The sequence below is a fragment of the Dromiciops gliroides genome, chromosome 5 (assembly GCF_019393635.1).
Source record: "Dromiciops gliroides isolate mDroGli1 chromosome 5, mDroGli1.pri, whole genome shotgun sequence".
Lineage (NCBI taxonomy): Eukaryota > Metazoa > Chordata > Mammalia > Microbiotheria > Microbiotheriidae > Dromiciops > Dromiciops gliroides.
In genome coordinates, this window is record NC_057865.1 from 32,077,668 (window position 1) to 32,096,042 (window position 18,375).

Consider the following 18,375-nt stretch of genomic DNA (forward strand, 5'->3'; position numbering starts at 1 on the left):
GATGCATTCAGAAACAGTCCATTTTGTGAATCCCTGCTCTTCATGGAGGGCATAGCTATTGTCACAGCATATTTAAAAATGGGATGTCCATGACCTCAAACATTCCAAATTTACCAGGACTGGACTACATTTATCTTGAAGGTTTGCTATTCTTCAAGGCAAAAGAAGAAATCCAATGTAATGTTCTCTTCTTCCATTTTGTTTTCAAGTACATTTTTCCCCTTTTGGATTCTGAAATAGCTGCCCAAGAACCATAAATGAAATTTATCTTAAGAAAAATTGGAAACCTCTGAAGTGTATGAGATCTTTCAACCAGCTACACAAGATCTATTAACCTATGTTATCGCATTTCCAAGTGTCTTTGGTGGCATATTATTACATTTCAGCCCCCGGATATACTTTGAACTTCATTTGTTAGCTCATCCGTTCATTCGGCAAATATTTCTTCTGTCAACCTGTAAAATAAAAACCCCAATTCCTTAGTCTGGCATTTAAGGTTTTTAGACAACTAGGCAGCCAGAATGGATAGAGCACTGAACGTGGAGTCAGGAAGAACTGAGTTTGAATCCTGTCTCAGAAACCTACTCGCTCTTTGACACTGGGGAATTCAATTAGCCATATCCAGTCTCAGTTTCCCCATCTGTAAAAATGGAGATAATAATACTCCCTGAGTTTATTGTGAGTGTCTAATGAGATAATCTTTGTAAAGTGCTTTGCAAACATTAATTGTAATATATAAATATAGTTATTGTTACTACTACTGTCACTACTATGATTGTGACCACCTGGCCTGTCACCTCTGCATTCAAATTTTTCTTCAAGTTTTCTTTTATTTTACCATTCTGTTTAAGCCAAACTGGTCTCTTTATTATAACCTAAATATTGTCAGTCAGTAAACATTTATTAAGCACATATTATTTCAGGCACAGTCTTTCCACTCCATTCATCCTTTGAGGAGTATCTTTATCTCTGTTTATTAAGTTCTACCCTTCCTTCAAGGTAGATCTCAATATTACATTTTCTATAGGGCCCAGCAATAGCAGCCCACAATTAAAATTGTCACATGGATATAAAGCTGGATTTGTCATTGCTGAATGGTTTTCATTCATGCCTGGCTCTTCATGACCCCATTTTCTTGGCAAAGATACTGGGTGTTTGCCATTTCCCAGATCATTTTACATATGAGGAAACTGAGGGAAGCAGGGTAAAGTAACTTTGCCCACAGTTACCCAGCTAGTAAGTGTCTCAAGTCAGATTTGTACTCATAAAGAAGAGTTTTCCTAACTCCAAGCCTGGTGCTATCTCCAGCACAACACCAAGCTGACTGGGACCTTTAAAACCACTGTCTTGGGGCAGCTAGGTGTGCAGTGGATAAAGCACAGTCCTTGGATTCAGGAGGATCTGAGTTCAAGTAGGCCTTAGACCCTTGACACTTGGGCAAGTCACTTAACCCTCATAGTCCATAAAATAAAATAAAACAAAAATCAGTGTATCTACCTCCCCTTATTGGAAAAGTGAGGTCCAGAGAGTTTATTTAATTACATTCCATCTCTGGGCTCTGGGCTTTAGTGATCCCTTATACTGGGATTTAGTGCTGTGGTGGAGCTCATAGGCAAGAGATAGAATAAATACTTTGACACTGTGATATTGAAGCAATAAAGAGCCATTGGAATTTACTAAATAGGGGAGTAACACAGCCACACATTCCTCAAATATTTTCTTATATTTTGTTGCTTATATCTCATCTATTCAACTTCATTCTCAGCTCCTTGAGTTAAAGTCATTTTCTCCTGGGTTTCTTGATTCTTGTCTACCGTTGTGTATTATCTTTGGCAGATGCTCAGTAAATGTCTGAAGATGATGGCTATGATGATTGAAATGATGATTATTGTGTCCTGCACTCTATGCTATGATACAAAAGAGAGCATCCTTGGCCCAGCCATAGAGGGGCTGTTCCTTTGGAATGAATGCACACATAAAACAAATAAATAGATAAAGGACATATCAAACATCTTAGTCTAAATTATATACAGAAACACTGAGGGCAAAAGGATGAGGAGTAGCATGAACTAGGACAAGGGGGGTAGTGGAACCCATACTTAGGAGTTCAGAGTTAACTGAAATTTTTCATTGTGGAGCACTTAGACTTTGCAAAGTAGTAAACACAATAATCAGGGCTTCATTATTGCTCCATTAATGTTGTTTAAGACAATAAAATGATACAGGAAATGTTCATAATGCATATTGAACTTTTAAGTGTGTTTTATATTAATTTTCTCCTCAGTTGTTAAACATTTCCCAGCATACCCTGGTTGGAGATCACATACTAAAAGCTACAAGCAAACTCAAAAGCCATGTAGTCGAAACTCCCTCTTTTTACAGATGAACAAACTGAGACAGAGAAAGGTTAAGTATTTTTCATAAATTCACACTAGTAGATAACATCAAAGGAGGAATTTGAACCCAGATCCACCAAAACTAGTGTGTTCTTTCAGGAAAGACTTCAGAGAAGGAAATGATGCTCATTTTCTCCATCTAAAGAGGATAAGATAAATAACAAAATGTACATCTTAGGATAACTTCATCTATTTGCTGTCACCATTCAGATAGACAAAAATCAAGCCATGGGTGGCAGCTAGGTAGCAGAGTGAATAAAGCACTGGGCCTTGGATTCAGGAGAACTTGAGTTCAAATCCAGCCTCAAACACTTGACACTTCCTAGCTGTGTGAGCCTGGGGCAAATCACTTAACCCTCATTGCCCCACCAAAGGAAAAAAAAAAGGCCATTCTGGAGAGCTGTTTTAGAAAAGATTGGGTCAGGCATTTTGAAGTATGACCTAGCTTCTCCAGAGGTCAATACTTCCAAAGTGAGAAAATTCAGCATCTCAATGAAAGTATAAACAGGTTACAATTGTGTAAATTGATTCATAGAGTAACAACAATACTTACAAAAATAAGAGTATAGAGACTAGACAAATGGGGTCATATCGTATCATTGAATGCCCTTGGAGGCAGGAAAATCCCATACGACAGCTTTCAGGAATTGGGAAGTTTGTTGAGGTCTCGATTTTTATCTCACCATTAGTAATTTTCTCTAGGCAGTGAAATTCCTGAAATCTAGGCATAGAGGTCTCAGGCATTAAGTCTCTATGGGATAGAAAAATCACTGATCTTGTGATTATATCTATATACTGACAAAACATCTGGATATTACAGTCTCCAAATCAATCAAATTAGGCATTTGCCTATGGAGCTATACAAGTGAATGGGTCTAATGTGGCAGAAGATTGGGAAAGGTCTTTTGAGGTCATCCAGAAGAAAGGACAGTCAGCCCCTCAGAATGTATCCCCTCTCTCAATCACATGCAAAATGGACCCTGACATTCTAGCCCTTAGGATTAATCAGAGGACACAAATCTGGGGGAAAGTGGGCTCTAGAGAGGGGCACCAGGGTGATGGGATACTAGGGATAATGGTTTGTGTCTAAAGGAAGAAGAGTGATGGCAGTCATTTAATACAAAGTAGATGGGCCAAGAGATAAGCACTGGGCAGCAGGAGAGGCAGCTTTCATGCAATGGATAGAACCCAGGGCCTGGAGTTAAAAGAACTAAGTTCAAATATGACCTTGGACACTAGCTGTGTGACCCTGGGTAAATTGCTTAACCTCTGTTTACCTTTCTCAAGTTTAAAATGGGAGTAATAATAGCACCTGCATTCTCAGTGGGTTTTGTTTTCATTTTGCTGGGGCCGGGGCAATGAGTATTAAATGACTTGCCTAGGGTCACACAGCTAGCAAGTGTCAGTGTCTGAGGCCAGATTTGAACTCAGGTCTTCCTGAATCCAGGCTGGGGCTTTATCCACTTCCACCACCTAGCTGCCTCCTCAGTTGTTTTAAGGATCAATAATTTTTGTAAAGCACTTAGCATGGTGGCATGGAACAACGGAGACCATATATAAGTGCTTATTCCCTCCCCTTAGACACATCTTGCCTCAAGCCAGTGGCCTGGGAGGGCAGGGGGAAGCAAAAAACAAAAACAGAACTTTCTATTTGTTGCCCCAGTTACACCTCTGCTGCTGTCCTACTTGTGCCAATATACAGGGACACTCTCAAGTCTCTCTGAAGAACTTTGGAATCAATCATGAGACATGGGAGACAACTGGCACAGGACCACCTCAAAAAAGGCACTGTGCTCTATGAACAGAGCAGAATTGCAGTCGCTCAAAAGAAGCACTTGATTTGCAAATTTAGAGACATCTCCACTCCAAATGTTCCCGTGGACTATTCATGCCTGACCTGTGGTAGAGCCTTCTGAGCTTGTATAGGTCTGATCAAGCACAATCAAACACACTGCACCTTGAATCCAACATAGTACAATCATTTTTGTCCTTTTCAAGAATGAAGGACATGACAATCAACGTGTGAAAGAACCATTGGATGAAGTTTTATTTCACTTCTAAATTCCTTTTTTTAGCAACTTAAAGTACATCCCTGATGCTGCCTGGCCCAGAGTAGACACATAACACATTTATATTGTTTGATTAATTGATATCTATCAAAAATTGTCTTGATGATACATATATCATGAACACTTTCTTGCCTGAGGGGAAAAAACATTACCCCCAACTCTTTTATTACTCTAAAATGAAAAGGGAGCAATGGATACCAAAAAGTATTTCTGTTTTCTAATGGAAAAATATACCAATTAAAAAAAATACGGCAAAGTAAAATCATGATTTCTTCTAAACAAACTTTATTCTTATTTTATTCTTGGATCACCAAGTTTCTAAAAATAAGACATTCACAAATTTGAGCTAATTCAAAAATTCAAGCTAATTTCTTAAGAGAAGGCAATCCCAAGGGACTTTGAGCTATACAGATTCGGATCAACTGCTGAACCATCTAATTCCCTGTGTTCTGTATAGGAAGTGGGCATTAATATGCATTTAAAATTAAAGGATTATCCCACTATATTTTATTTGAAGCCCACACAAAAGTTATTTTTATGCCTTTGACATACTTACAACTTCTTTCTATTAGATGTATATGCATAAAAATTTGAAATGAATAAAGGAATAAGGACTTTCTTTTTCACATTAAAATGTTCACTTTTGAATTAGAAAAAAATTAAACTATCAAAATTTCTTATTCATTACAATAGAGGAGAGGATTTAACAGTTCTGAGATAGAAAGAGAAGGCTGTTGGCACAATCAGGATGATCCATTGTCCTGTTCCCCTTAGGTCAAAGATTCCACTGGTTTTTATTGCAAATTGTAAATGGAATCCACATAGTGAGTCTGTTCCCTGTTGAACAGATTTTTGGGAAACAGAACTGTGGTAGGCAATGCCATTTAGCAGTAAACACCCTAGATTTGAAATTGTAGCATTGCCATTTTGGGGTTGGAAGATACTTCAGAGGCCAAATAATCTAGTCTTCCTTATTTTACAAATTAAAACTAACAAACAAACAAACAACAAAAACTGAGGCTCAGGTTATTGCCTGTCTAAAACTATGCCTGTTGTGACAGAGGTAGGATTTGAACCCAAGCTCTTTGACCATGAATCTTGTTTTCTTTCCATTGTTGTATTTCCATCATCTCTTCTTGACCGTATTTGGGGTATTCTTAGCAAAGATATTGGAGTGGTTTGCATTCCTTCTCCAGCTCATTTTACACATGAGGAAACTGAGGCAAACAGGGTTTAAATGACTTGTCCAGGATCACATACCTAATGTCTCAGGTCAGATTCAAATGTAGGTCTTCCTGACTCTAGTTAATGCCCAGCACTCTATCCACTTCACTGATTCCCATGACATGGTCCTATTTCCCTGATCTCAAAAAAACTTCTTTTGAATCCCAAATCCCTTAAAATGACCTTTGCTAAGTAAGTTATCCTCTCTAGTCCACAGTTTCTTTATTAGTAAAATAAGGGAGTTGGACTTCATTCTCTTGAAGGGTCTCTTCCTAACCTTTGAACTGACCTAGCCATTTTGATTTATTTGAAATGCTGATCATCTTACTTAGGATCATTCATCTCAGAGTTATGGAGAAACTTCCCAGGGTCCTTGCTTTTTAAAATATTTTAATAACTTCATTTCATATAAGTGGTTTCCATTGTAATTCTATCTATTTTATTTATACATTTAAAATCATTTTTTTGGGAAGGAGTTGATAGGTTAAACCAGACTTCCAGAGAGGTGTGAAAATATTAAGATTTCCTGATATAAGTAATAATCTATCCATGCTATTTTCTTTTTTTTTGTTTGTTTTGTTTTGGAGAGGCAATGAGGGTTAAGTGACTTGCCCAGGGTCACACAGCTAGTTAAGTGTCAAGTGTCTGAGACTGGATTTGAACTCAGTCCTCCTGAATCCAAGGCTGGTGCTTTATCCCCTGTGCCACTAGCTGCCCCCCCAATGCGATTTTCAGGAATTTTTTTTCTAACCCCTTTTCCAGGTCTGTTTTTGTTTTGTTTTGTTTTCTGATGGTAATGACTAGACCAGCGATATTATTGGTGTGTGGGAATTCTCCAGTGTAGGAACTCCCTCCAGGAGTATAAAATTTGCAGTTTAAGAGTATAAGAGCAATTGGATAGGGGCACCAAAAGATCAAGTGATTTGCCCAGAGCCACACAGCTTTCAGATGGGCTGAGTCAGGCCCTGAACCTAGGTCTTTCTGCGAGGCTGAATCTCTATCCACGATGCCACGCTTTCTTTCTTGCTTGTATAATGCAGATTACAAGTCTAGAATGACGGATTAGGAGACATTTTAGGGTCTACTCACTTTCTCCACTTCACTGCCCAAAATTAATGGGAGGGACTGTCTTATGTGTACCAGGGAGGGCAAACTTTTCTTTCTAGAGAGTATTCCATTCTCTGCCCAGACCCTCCAGGTAGTTCCCCTTTAAGGGTAAGAAGGCTTTTCAGTCTCCGTGCCCCTCCTCCTCCACCCCTGAGTGCCTGGAAGAGGAGCACCAGTTGGGAATAATCATTATTGCCAATCAGAGATTTGGGAGGTTTTCATTGATGGGTGGTTTGTATTAATCGCGGTTCTTCATCTGTGTGAGTTTAAAGCAGAAAAAAAAAAGGCACGGAAAGAGGATGGTTGTTAGCTACCAAATCTACCGCGGTTTTTCTTTTCTTTTTCTTTTTCTCCGCCCCCCCCCCCCCGCCCGCTTTGTCAGGTAAAAACCTCAGTTACCTCGTCAGTAGTCTATTGAGTTAATCTACGGGGGGGGGCGGGGAGGGGCGGCGTTTAAATGCATATTTGCCAAGTGGCACACTTAATAAATCAGAATATCTTATTAGGCTGTTGATTGTAGAACAAGTGTTAATTTCCAGCTTTACTCCCACCCCCCTTCCTTTTTTATGGTGTGAATTTACAGATTCCTTCTTTCCCCTCCCTCTCTCTTCTCTTTTCTCCCCTACACATCCTATCAATCCCCTTTTCTCTCCTCCTCTCTCCTCAACTCTCCACTCTCCCTCTAACCTACTCCACCCAGCCCAGGCTGACTCTTTTCCTCCACTCACCACCCTCTCACGTTCTAGTTTAGAAATCATAATAATAATACCACCACCATTAAAAACGGGTTCAGAAAGCGACGTTTAGTGCAGGCTGGGGACTGGAACCCCTCAATGAGAGTCTGTTCTAGGGAATCAGAGGAAAGGGGGTGGGGGGGATCTGTTTGTAGTACTCTGAGTCCTGATGTCACAGGCTGAGCAAGGACATAACAAGGAGGAGTCAGATTACAGTAAGAATGGGCAGTGCAGCATAAAGCTCCGAGTAAATGCGAAATCAGACGGGGATCCTGTCAGGGAGAAGGAGGCAGCCTGCAAAGCCCAGCGCGGCTCCCGGGAGCCAGGCACACCGAGTCATCTCGCTTTCCTCCTGAACTGCCTGCTCGCCCGTCCGCTCTCGCTGTCTCCATGCCATGCCATGCCATGCCGGGGAAATTTCCACCTAACATAGCATGAAGCAGTCCCGCTCTGCGTGCCAGGCAGCCCGGCGCAGGGGGAGCTGATGCCGAGGACGCAGCGGTGGGATTCCAGCTGTATGATTAATGAGAAACATAATGTATTTTGGTAAGTGTGAACCCCGGATGATGTCATTCCGGCTCGGGCTCACCTCTGATCCGTGGAGGCAAGTCTCTGGAAGGGTTCAGCTGCCAGGGAGAAGGCATCTATCTGTCTGTCTGTCTGTGTTCTGTCTGTGTCTGTCTATCTAGCTGTCTATTTGTTGGTAGTATTATTCTGTCTGTGGCAAATACTTAAAATTGGCAAGGGTTAAATGGGTGGGTGGGGGGCGAGCGCACTGGAGCAGCGCTCGCCTTTGCTGGGCAGTGAATGAGCTGGCGCTGAGCATGAGTGGTTTTTAAAAAAAAAAAAAGAAAGAAAGAAAGATAGAAAACTGAGTGGTGGGGGATGCTTAAGACCCCAGATCTCTCTCCACCAAGTTGCGCTATAGTCTTTGGCAGAATTTGAAATGGCCCTGAATCATGGAAAGTTGCCGGCAAACTTAATGGGATATAAAGAAAAAAAGTTCCCGTCTTATTTACGATCCAGGAGGTTTGGTCAATATTAGTGTTTCATTAAACATTTGCTTTGGTGGATTTTGAGGCAGGAAGGAGGAGGGACGGGGGGGGGGGGGCTGAAGCCGGGGGGGGGGGGGGGGGTTAACAACCAGTCTCTCATTTACAGGGCTTGAGCAGCTGAGAACGCTCCACTGTTCAAAGAGATCCCCGGGTTCTGGGTCTGGTTGGAGGCAGCACACGGCAAGACTGAGGATCTTAAGCCTAGAGAGAGAGAGAGGTCCCTGTGCTGTTCGATATTTGGGCAGTCGAGTTTGGCGTCTCAGCGGAATCCTCTCTGGGATTTACAGCGGAGCCGCCTCGTAGAAGGAAGCCTTAAGCAGAAGGCTTGGTGGGGTGTAGATTTCTGGCTAGCCGGTGCTGCATTCCCTTGCTGGGGTCTTGCAATGAAATGTAATGGAATGCTGCAATTGACTGTAAACTGACTTCTGGGGAAGGAAGAGGGAAGAAGGTAGGATTGGGGTGAATTAGCCCAGAAGCAGAGGATTAGCATACAGACACTTTGCTGCGCCTGGAAGTTATGCTTTCCTACTGTAAGTCCAATCCATTCCCGAACCCAACCCAGAGGGGGCTTGAGCTGTTATGTACTTAATGCTGAAATGTTTGCATGTCCAACCAGAGGGAGGATGTGGATGGATGCCAGGAGAGATACTCCAGTGGATTTCTGGGTTTCGACCAAATAAGAAATCCAGAGTTCACTTGGAACTGATTTAAAGTGCTTCCTTGCTCTTTGGGTGGATTTGCATGGCAGCAGTTTTAGTCTACATAGCATTTTCCTCCGGGGGGTATTTGCATTTGTGTTTGTTGCCAATGTACTCTCCCTACGTTTGAGAGAGACTGTGGAAGAGCCAGAGTTAAGAAAGCTAAAAAGCCTTCTCCTGACAGCCGTCTTGATTGCCCTGTAATTTGTGTCATATTAGAAAAGATGTTTGAAAAATGCTTAAATGTAATTCAAGAGAAAGAGTCACTTTTTTTGGTAACCTAATTTGCAATAGAATATAGCCTTAGGCTCTTCCTCCTTTGCCAGACAGTGAGCATAAAATTGTTCACTGGCAAAATTGTAATTAGCTGTGTTGATCATGAAATTATTTATTGGTAGTATTATTATTGCTATTGTTATTATTTTGATTGGGGAAGAGGAAAGGGGAAAGGGATATTCCCCTTGGCCCAAAGAATACTTAGTAGCTCTGATTGTTCTGTGCAGTCTGTGGTTGAGAGTAGGTTATGGTTGTAACTGAAGTTATATTTTCGGTCTCTGGCGACAGTTTCCTATGTGATTGTGGCAGGCAACTCTGGTTAACCAGCAAAGCTACATGGTGTACAAGGGCTAGCTAGAGGTCAGCCATATGCAATTGGATTAAAATGTGGCTATTATAGGAATGTTCTTGGGGCCAGATCCTGTTGTTATCATTTTGCCAATCCAGGCTGCTGGCAGTGCAGGCTGATTCACTGGCTAATTTGTTTCATTGTGTAATGTAGGTTTTTAATAGTACAAATTGAAATGTGGTGTCCTACTTGAGGGGGAGCCATGCTCTTCTGAAGAAAGCATGGCTGAAGTTTTCCTCATGGCATGAGGGGGCAGCAGTCTGGAGACTAAAGCCTATGATTACCTTCCCTCTTTCCAGCGAGGGAAACATGTATGTTCAGGAATGCTACTTATTGCAGGTGATTCCAGACAACCTCTTGCTTACTTTCTCAGAATACCTGCCATATAGGCTGAGTTTTAACTCCCCAGTAGAGCAGACCCCACAATGGATGGCAAGAGCTGAACACCACGGAGACGTGTGATGATCTGAGTGTCTAATATTAATGAATACTTATATGCTTCCTGCTATCTGGAAGGCAGCTCTCTCTGTGCCTTAATGCTAGCTAATCTTAAATGGCTTCCCCTACCTCATTCTAATTCTGTCTTATAGGAGTCTTTGGTAATTCATCCTGTTGCATGTTCACTTATACCACTGTGGGGCTATGTGTGTATGTGTGTGTGTGTGAGAGAGAGAAGTGTGTGTGCTGTGGGAATAGGGTTATGTGGGCTGGCATGGATGTGTGTAGGAGGGTACATATGTGAAATATAGCATGTACTCTTGGGATTTGGGACAGAAAGGAAGGGGTACCATTGTCTTTCTTTTGTACCGGTAGGGCTCCCTATACAGCTGTTTGGGTGAAAGACAGGACTGGTGTAAGGAACAGGCTAAACTGGCAAGTCTACCACACTGGAACAGGTTTTCTTTTCATTCACTGGGCTGCATAATAGCTGACCTTCTGGAAACATATGTGCTGTTCCCCTTCCTCCCAGAAAACTTCATGGTGATCTCCGGCCCCTTTATGGTTCTTTGCCCTATTGGCCACGGACCTTATCTTGTACTGCCCAAAGTCAATCACACTTGGTGAGAGAAGTTACAATTCTAGTTCCCAAGAATAACTCATATATAAAGAAAGTGGCTGCTTTAGAATTCCGTTTAATGGACCCTTTTAATGGCTTAAATCTGACTTTTATTTTCTATTGAAATTTCAGCGCTCTTATTGTGATAATTGTTCATTTGCACTTAATGATGTGTAGCAATTTAAGAGTTTGCTCTTTAGTCACTGTGGAGACTTTTGTTATGTATTCAATCGATTGTTCATTCATTACTCTGTGTTAAATTCAAGGTGTGGAAAAAACAAATAAGGAAAAAAAGACCGGCAGTAGCATCATCCTAGGGTTTACTGTAAAACAAACGAAAATAGTAAATACTTGTGTTGCTTCCCCCTCCCTATCAATATTTTACACGGCTAAAAAACGACATTTGCCAAGGATGAGTGACCTTTAATAATTTATCCAGAGATAAAAGAAAGGCTGATGTGAGACTTCTCCCCTGATTAGAGGAGAGAGGCTGTGGGTGGTTGTCGGCACTAGCTACAACAGAGCTGATGGAATAAAGTGCTAATCGAATTCTGTAGCCAGTACTAGGGAAGGTGCCTGTGTTAGGATCTACAGAGTATTTGCTTGAACACACCAACCCTGCTGTGTAGCATTTGACATTGGGATTGTTGCTATGGTCTAGCTCTTACTCCTACCTCCATACCTATCAATGGCCCCACCCTCCCCACCCAACTGGGTCTCATATCTTCATATTTTCCTTCAGGAAAATGTCATTGCTACCAGTGGGGTCAAAGAAAATCTGGGATCCATCATTGACCAGAGACTTAGTGCTGGACTCATCCCTTGACTAAGGGAGAGAAAACCAGGGCACAGATGATGGGTCTCTGTAGGTTGGTTCTGCATGGTTGGAAACCAATAATGTGTTTTATGGCTGGAGACAGTCAAGAAAACACTGCAGTGAGGTTGCAGTTCTGATGGGATATAGAAAGCTTTATGAAAATCCAGCTAAAATCCCTGCCCATTTACAATAAATATGTGTTGTATTTACATGATAATTTGTTTATCTACCCCCATTATAATGTGTGCATATGTAGGACAGCTACCCTGATTTTGGCTTTCTTTGTATCTCCAGACCTTAGCATGGTGGTGTCAGGCATATAGAAAATATTTAACAAAGACATGTTGACTGACTGTCAACTGTCCTCAAAAAGAAAAAAAAAATCTATATAGAAGTTGAGAAGCAACAATAACAACAACAAAAAAGTAAAAACTTCATTAAATTGATAATGAATAGAAATATTAATTAAACCTGGGGGGGTGGAAATCAGGGGTACTTAAATGGAGTGAGTGTGAGTGACCCACTGAAGCCAAAGCATGTCTGTACTTATGACTGGGCTATGTATCTTAAATTATCCAAGTAACTTCGAATACAGTGAAGCATTAAACATTTCCTAGCAGAGAGAACTTAAGAGAAAGATCAAGCAACGAAAGAGCCAGGAGGAAAAAGCTTGCAGGAATATTCCTGGAGTATACTCAAGCTCAAGACCCTGGCCATGAGAACATCATCTACTGGTTTGTGCATTGTCTATTTAAGTTTTACCTCAGGACTTGAACATAATCAATTATTGTCATGTGGACCATCAGGGTTTCACTTCTGAAAGCCATTTAAGTGGAGAGGGGAGGAAGATTTTTTAGTCACAAAAAGATCATGAGGAAAGAAATAATCAGAACATATGCAGGTGATAGAAAATTGCCCCCCTTTCTGTTGTTTGTGTTTAAAATGTTTAGCCTAATTTGCCTAATTTGGTTCTAATTTGTGAATTGTGACCACTATAGAAGCTTTCTTAAATACTCAGTGTTTTCTTGATTTGTTGTCATGAGGGAGACTGATCCATCTATCACCTTGGAAGCTTAGATTCTTTAGTAAAGTTGAAGGCAGATGCACCCAGTTTTATTTGACGATGTATCTAAAACACAGACAGGAAATTGTTTGTATACATTCTTTCTGTATTTGATTTTTGGAAGGTAGAGTAATATGACTTTTTCTTTTGGTTATTTTTTTAGGGTTTTTGTTTTTCAGTTGTTTCAGTCCTGTCTGATGCTTTGTGACCCCATTTGGTGTCTTGTTGGCAAAGAAACTGGAGTGGTTTGTCATTTCCTTTCCCAGTTCATTTTGCTGATGAGGAAATTGAGACAAACAGGCTTCAGTGACTTGCCCAGGCTCACACAGTGAATAAGTGCCTGACACCAGATTTGAAATCAGATCTTCCTGACTCTGGGTCCAGTACTCTATCCACTGTACCACCTAGCTGCCCCCTAGCTGATCTATGACTTATTGAAATGAAATGGAGAACTATGAGTGTAGAAATGCCCTCAGAAGATTCCATCAGTAACTCCTTTGTGACTTGTAGTTTGAGAGTTGAGGAGTCGAAATGAGAAGTTAATTGACTTGTCTAGGGAAATAGAGATGGGATAGAGATTACTAGAGATTACTCTTTCTGACTCAGAGACTGCTATGCAGTGTTCCTTAATCCCAATCTGTCTTTGTTTCTATCTCCTGCTTTTTTTTTTCTGTATCTCTATCACTCTCTCTCTGAGGAAATTTCTTCTGCTAATACAGAGGGGAACATGGAGAGATTAAATGACTTGTCCAGGGTGAAACAGCCAAGCAGTATGTGTCAGAGATCAAACTTGAACTCAGGTCTTTCTGACTCCCAAACTCAGCTCCCTATACCACTGCTGCATGTATGTGCATATACATATCAACATGTAGGATGAATGAATATATGTACATGTGTTACTGTATCCACTTGTACATGTATGGTTATAGATATGAATAAACTTCACATGCACATATGTGCACATGTATGTATGCATATACAATTTAATGTAGGTAATATTTCTAAACTGGATGCCTTCAAAAATACCATAATTTCCATATTAGTAAGTTGCCCCCCTGCAAGAGATGCATAAAAGATAGCTCAACTCTGTAGAAAAGCATCTTTTAAGGCAAGTGCCAAAGTCCAAAGAAACATTATCCATAAAAATATTCCCTTAAATTCTTCATTCTCTAAAATTATATTAAACTATTTAAAAATGTTTTATGATCAATTATATGTCTGTATGTAACTATAGATACAAAACCTGAGATCCTTGCTATATTCTTGAATTCTAAGGTCTGAAATACAATATATTTTATACCTTCCCAAAGAATGCTTTCATTTTAAATGTACACACACACACACACACACACACACACACACACACACGAACGCACACCACCACCACCACCACCACCAGTTCCTTAGTTGCTGTAATTATATGGAAATGAAGCAAGTTTATTTAAGGGATAAGTTCCCAACTCCATGAGCTAATAACGACTGACAAAGTTACCCTTTTGTGGGTGGCATAATTGTTCCAAAAAACAAATGAAAAATTTAAATGAGTGGTTTCCTGCTTTCATTTCAGAAGATTTGGCTGCAGCTGCTGTTAACTGGAACCTCTATTTGTCGGACTTTGTGTGTATATATGTGTGTTGGAGTAAATCTATTTTTGTGTTCCTGAGCATACTTGTGCACATGCTGAACTATTTGGATGTTGAAGTGGGTCTAGATAACATATGCCAAGATGGCATCCTTTCACCCCTATCTTATATGCTTTTCCCCATAATAGACTTTGCTCCAATTGGTAAATCTCCTTTAGTATTGTTTTAAAATGTTAAAGTGGCAATTTACCAATAGAACATTATGATATTTTTGTGGGCAGCCAGTTTAGAACTGTTTCATATATTAGATTGTACTGTGTATGTGTATTATATCAAGTTTTAAGAATGGTATCATAGCTCTTTCTACCTATAATGGCTCAGGAAATAGTGATGGTTATGTAAGCAGAAACCCATTTTACTTTGATCTTGAGAAAGGGAAGGTTTCCATTTGTACTAGACCATGAAAATTTCTTGAAACATAGGAAAAGTCAGGAAGTCTCTCCCTGTTTTTGTTTTATTGCTTATTTTTAAAGTCACTATTTTTCATTTATGTCAAAGTTTAATTTTGCAAGTGATTTTCCTGGGTGATTGGTGACATTAAGAGGAAACAAATTAAGAAGGGTCTAGAATAAACCAACTAACCTTAGATTGTTTGGGGTTCTGCTTGAGCCAAATTACTAGGTTGTCAATGAGAAACTTTGCTACTTCCTACATCCTCCAATTTTTCCTTTGTGTCATCTCTGTTGATGGCCAAGGTAGTCTTGCTTGCCTATACTTGTGTCCCCCACATTTCTTGCAGTCCTTGGTACATGGTAAACTTTTGATAAATACCCTTTCCACACACATCATTATTGTTTGAGATGATAGCTAGACTTAGTTGACAGAAGGGAAGTTATTGTCACTGATCAGTGGCATGTATCATCCAGTTTTTGTTTGTACTGCTATACTATATGGAACCAATATCTTCTCTGCCCATTATTTTGATTTTTTAGTTTCTATGAGTTGATAGTAAATATACAAAATTTTTCTTTCCAAGAACACAATTCAAATGTTCCACCAGTTAGAAGCAACAAGACAAGTTAATATTGTCACACAAGCAAAGGAAATCAGGCAAGGGGACCTGAAAGAAATTTGATGTCCTTTGTGCCTTTCATTTGTTCCTTTTTGGTTTGGGTTTAGTGGAAATCTGGAAAGATATAAGGGGTAAGAGGAAAAGGGACACTTTGAAGAATAATATAGATTGCCCACCCTAAACACACACACACACACACACACACACACACACACACACACACAAGATTTATGCCTGTAGTAACCATGTAACTAAAGTAAAATACTTTGAAGTGTCATTAATTTTTTCTCGGATTGTCCCACCTTACACTTGTTGTTATTGTTCTGTTGTTTCAGTCATGTCTGACTTTCTGTGACCCCATGTAGGGTTTTCTTGGCAAAGATACTGGAGTAGTTTGTCATTTCCTTCTTTAGTTCATCTTACTCATGAGGAAACTGGTGCAAATTTTTGTAGCACCAGATACTTAATCAATGTTTGTTCTAAGGATCATATATGAACAGAAATTTAGAATTGGAAGAGACCTTAGAGTACATCTGGTCCAACCTCTTCATTCTACCCATGAGGTAATGCGGGCCCAAGGAGGTTACATAACTTGCTAAAGCTCAAACAGGCAGGAAGGGGCAGGACCCCAATAAAAATCAAGGGTGATTTCTAATGTTCATTCTGAGTTGAACTGAGTTGAGTACATTTGTTCCAACAAAATATTTGGTTCTCTTTCCCTAGATATAATGTACAGGTAAAGGACACGCAGGTAGGGGAATGAGTATACATGATTCAGCACAGGGAACACTAGTTCATATTTTTTCTGACCAGAGCAAAAGGCTCTGATTTTGAACAAAAATTTAAATGACTTTGTTTATCTTCTTACATCATGTTAACTTAGCACATTACTCTGGCTTGTGTGGCAAGTTGTCATATGGATTGAAACAATTGATTGTGACTACAATGATATATGTGAAAACACACCAAAAGCCATAGGACAGTATGGTTAACTGGAATGAGGACTGGTTGTGGAGTTCAAGGGCCTGGGTTTGAATCCCAGTTCTACTACGTATGCTGTGACTCTACTTTGGATAAGTCAATTACTCTTCTTGCATCTCAGTTTCCTCTCCTGGAAAATGAGTTCAAGGGACTAAATCTTTTTTGTGTCATGAAACAAGCTGGTGAGGTCTATGAACTTCTTTTCAGAAGAATATTATTGCAAATGCTTAAAATAAATGAAAGGAAAGGCTAAATTTTAGTTAGTAATTAGTGAAAATAAAGATGAGTTTGGTTTTCATCCAAGTAAATGGAATTCCTGAAATCTCTCAATTAATCCCAGGGTAAATAACACATGACCTAGGGGGCAGCTAAGTAGCACAGTGGAAAAAGCACCAGCCCTGGATTCAGGAGGACCTATGTTCAAATATGGCATTAGACACTTGACACTTACTAGCTGTGTGACCTTGGACAAGTCACTTACCCCTCATTGCCCCACAAAAAACAAACAAAACAAACAAAAACAAAAATACACGGTCAAGATAAACTTGAAGGAGTCTTCCAGCTCTATACCTATTTTATGCTACATTGTACAAATGTCAAGTGATAGTATCATTGGAAAGAACTATGGAGTTTGCTATCTGAAGAGTTGAGCAAGAGTGACTGGGTTTGTTAAACCTCTCTGTCCCTTTGGAGTTTAGAACATTGCACCTAAAGTAGAAGCCTGCAAGTGTATAAGTTCCATTTATTGTAAAGCAATAGAAACTGAATAGGAATGTCTACATCTCTACAAGCACTGAGAAAACAGCATATAATTCTCTGGGCAGTTAGGGCTTGGTGCCAGAAAGACATCTTTATGGTTTCAAATCTGGCCTCAGATACTGACTAGCTGTGTGACTCTGGGCAATGTACTAACTGTTTGCCTCAGTTTCCTCATCCATCAAATGCGCTTGAGAAGTGGGAAAAACACTCTGGTATATTTGCCAAGAAAACTCCAAAATGAAGTCTCAAAGAGTTGGACATGACTGAAACAACGGAACAACAAAAATATGATTCTCTATTGCCCAAGTTGTTCCTAAGAAGGTTGCCATTTACTTCTTTGACAAGCTAGATTATTCTTTGAGAGTGATCTAGGTATGCAAAGAGTATCAAGGTTGCTTATGCTGGAATAGCCATAGAGAATAACTGACTCATTTTAAAAAGCCCAGTGAGGTTAGGCTTACCTGATGTCACATGACAAGCAAATTTCAGGTACAGAATTCAAACTATGGTCTTCCTGATTTCCCATTATAACTGAATCCACTGCACCACATTGCCTTTCCAGCAGTCTAATGCTTTTGCAATCCACCACCCTATCATACACATTCGTGCCCTTTCATCTCAGACTGTAAATTCTTCTCTTTCTGCCTCTAATATTTTAACTTCTGTTTGATCACCTTCACAACTTTCTCCTTGTCCTCACAAAAGGAACAAACAAATTCCTCCAGTATTACAGTGAGGCTATAATCTCATTACTGTGATTACTTTCTCCAAAGTTGTAGCTTACAACCTATCAAGGCCTTCACATCTTGCATGTCATTTGTCCATGACTACCCATAAAGCTATCACAGAAGGTTAACTCAACCTGCTTAGGGGATTTCACCTTTGGACCTCAAGTCAGCAACACCTGAGTTCACATTTGTCCTTTCTGTTTTGGTATTTATCCAAAGTATTTACATGACCTTGGGCAAGTCACTTAACCTTTGTTTACCTTCCTTTCCTCAACAATAAATTGGGGATAATAATAACACCTATTTTGTAGTATTGCTGTGAGGACCAAATAAGATAATATTTGTAAAGTGCTTTGGTTGTTACTTGGCACACAGTAAGTGATATGTAAATACTTATTCTTTTCCCC

General features: G+C 40.0%; 1 protein-coding gene across 5 annotated transcripts in view; it reads left to right on the top strand.

Annotated features, from left to right (window-relative positions):
- The window catches only part of ZNF385D (zinc finger protein 385D), a 1,003,837-nt gene that overhangs the window by 625,589 nt on the left and 359,873 nt on the right, over positions 1-18,375 (top strand). The window contains exon 1 of one of the 5 annotated variants that reach the window (XM_043968169.1): positions 7,429-8,076. The exons of 2 other annotated variants lie outside the window; for them this stretch is intronic. In XM_043968169.1, coding sequence (XP_043824104.1) covers positions 8,055-8,076 — 22 coding nt within the window. In that variant the 5' untranslated portion in view covers positions 7,429-8,054. Of the gene's footprint in view, positions 1-7,428; positions 8,077-8,688; positions 9,116-10,161; positions 10,248-18,375 lie in introns of those variants that run through there. 2 more of the 5 variants (XM_043968172.1, XM_043968170.1) reach the window with 2 other exon arrangements.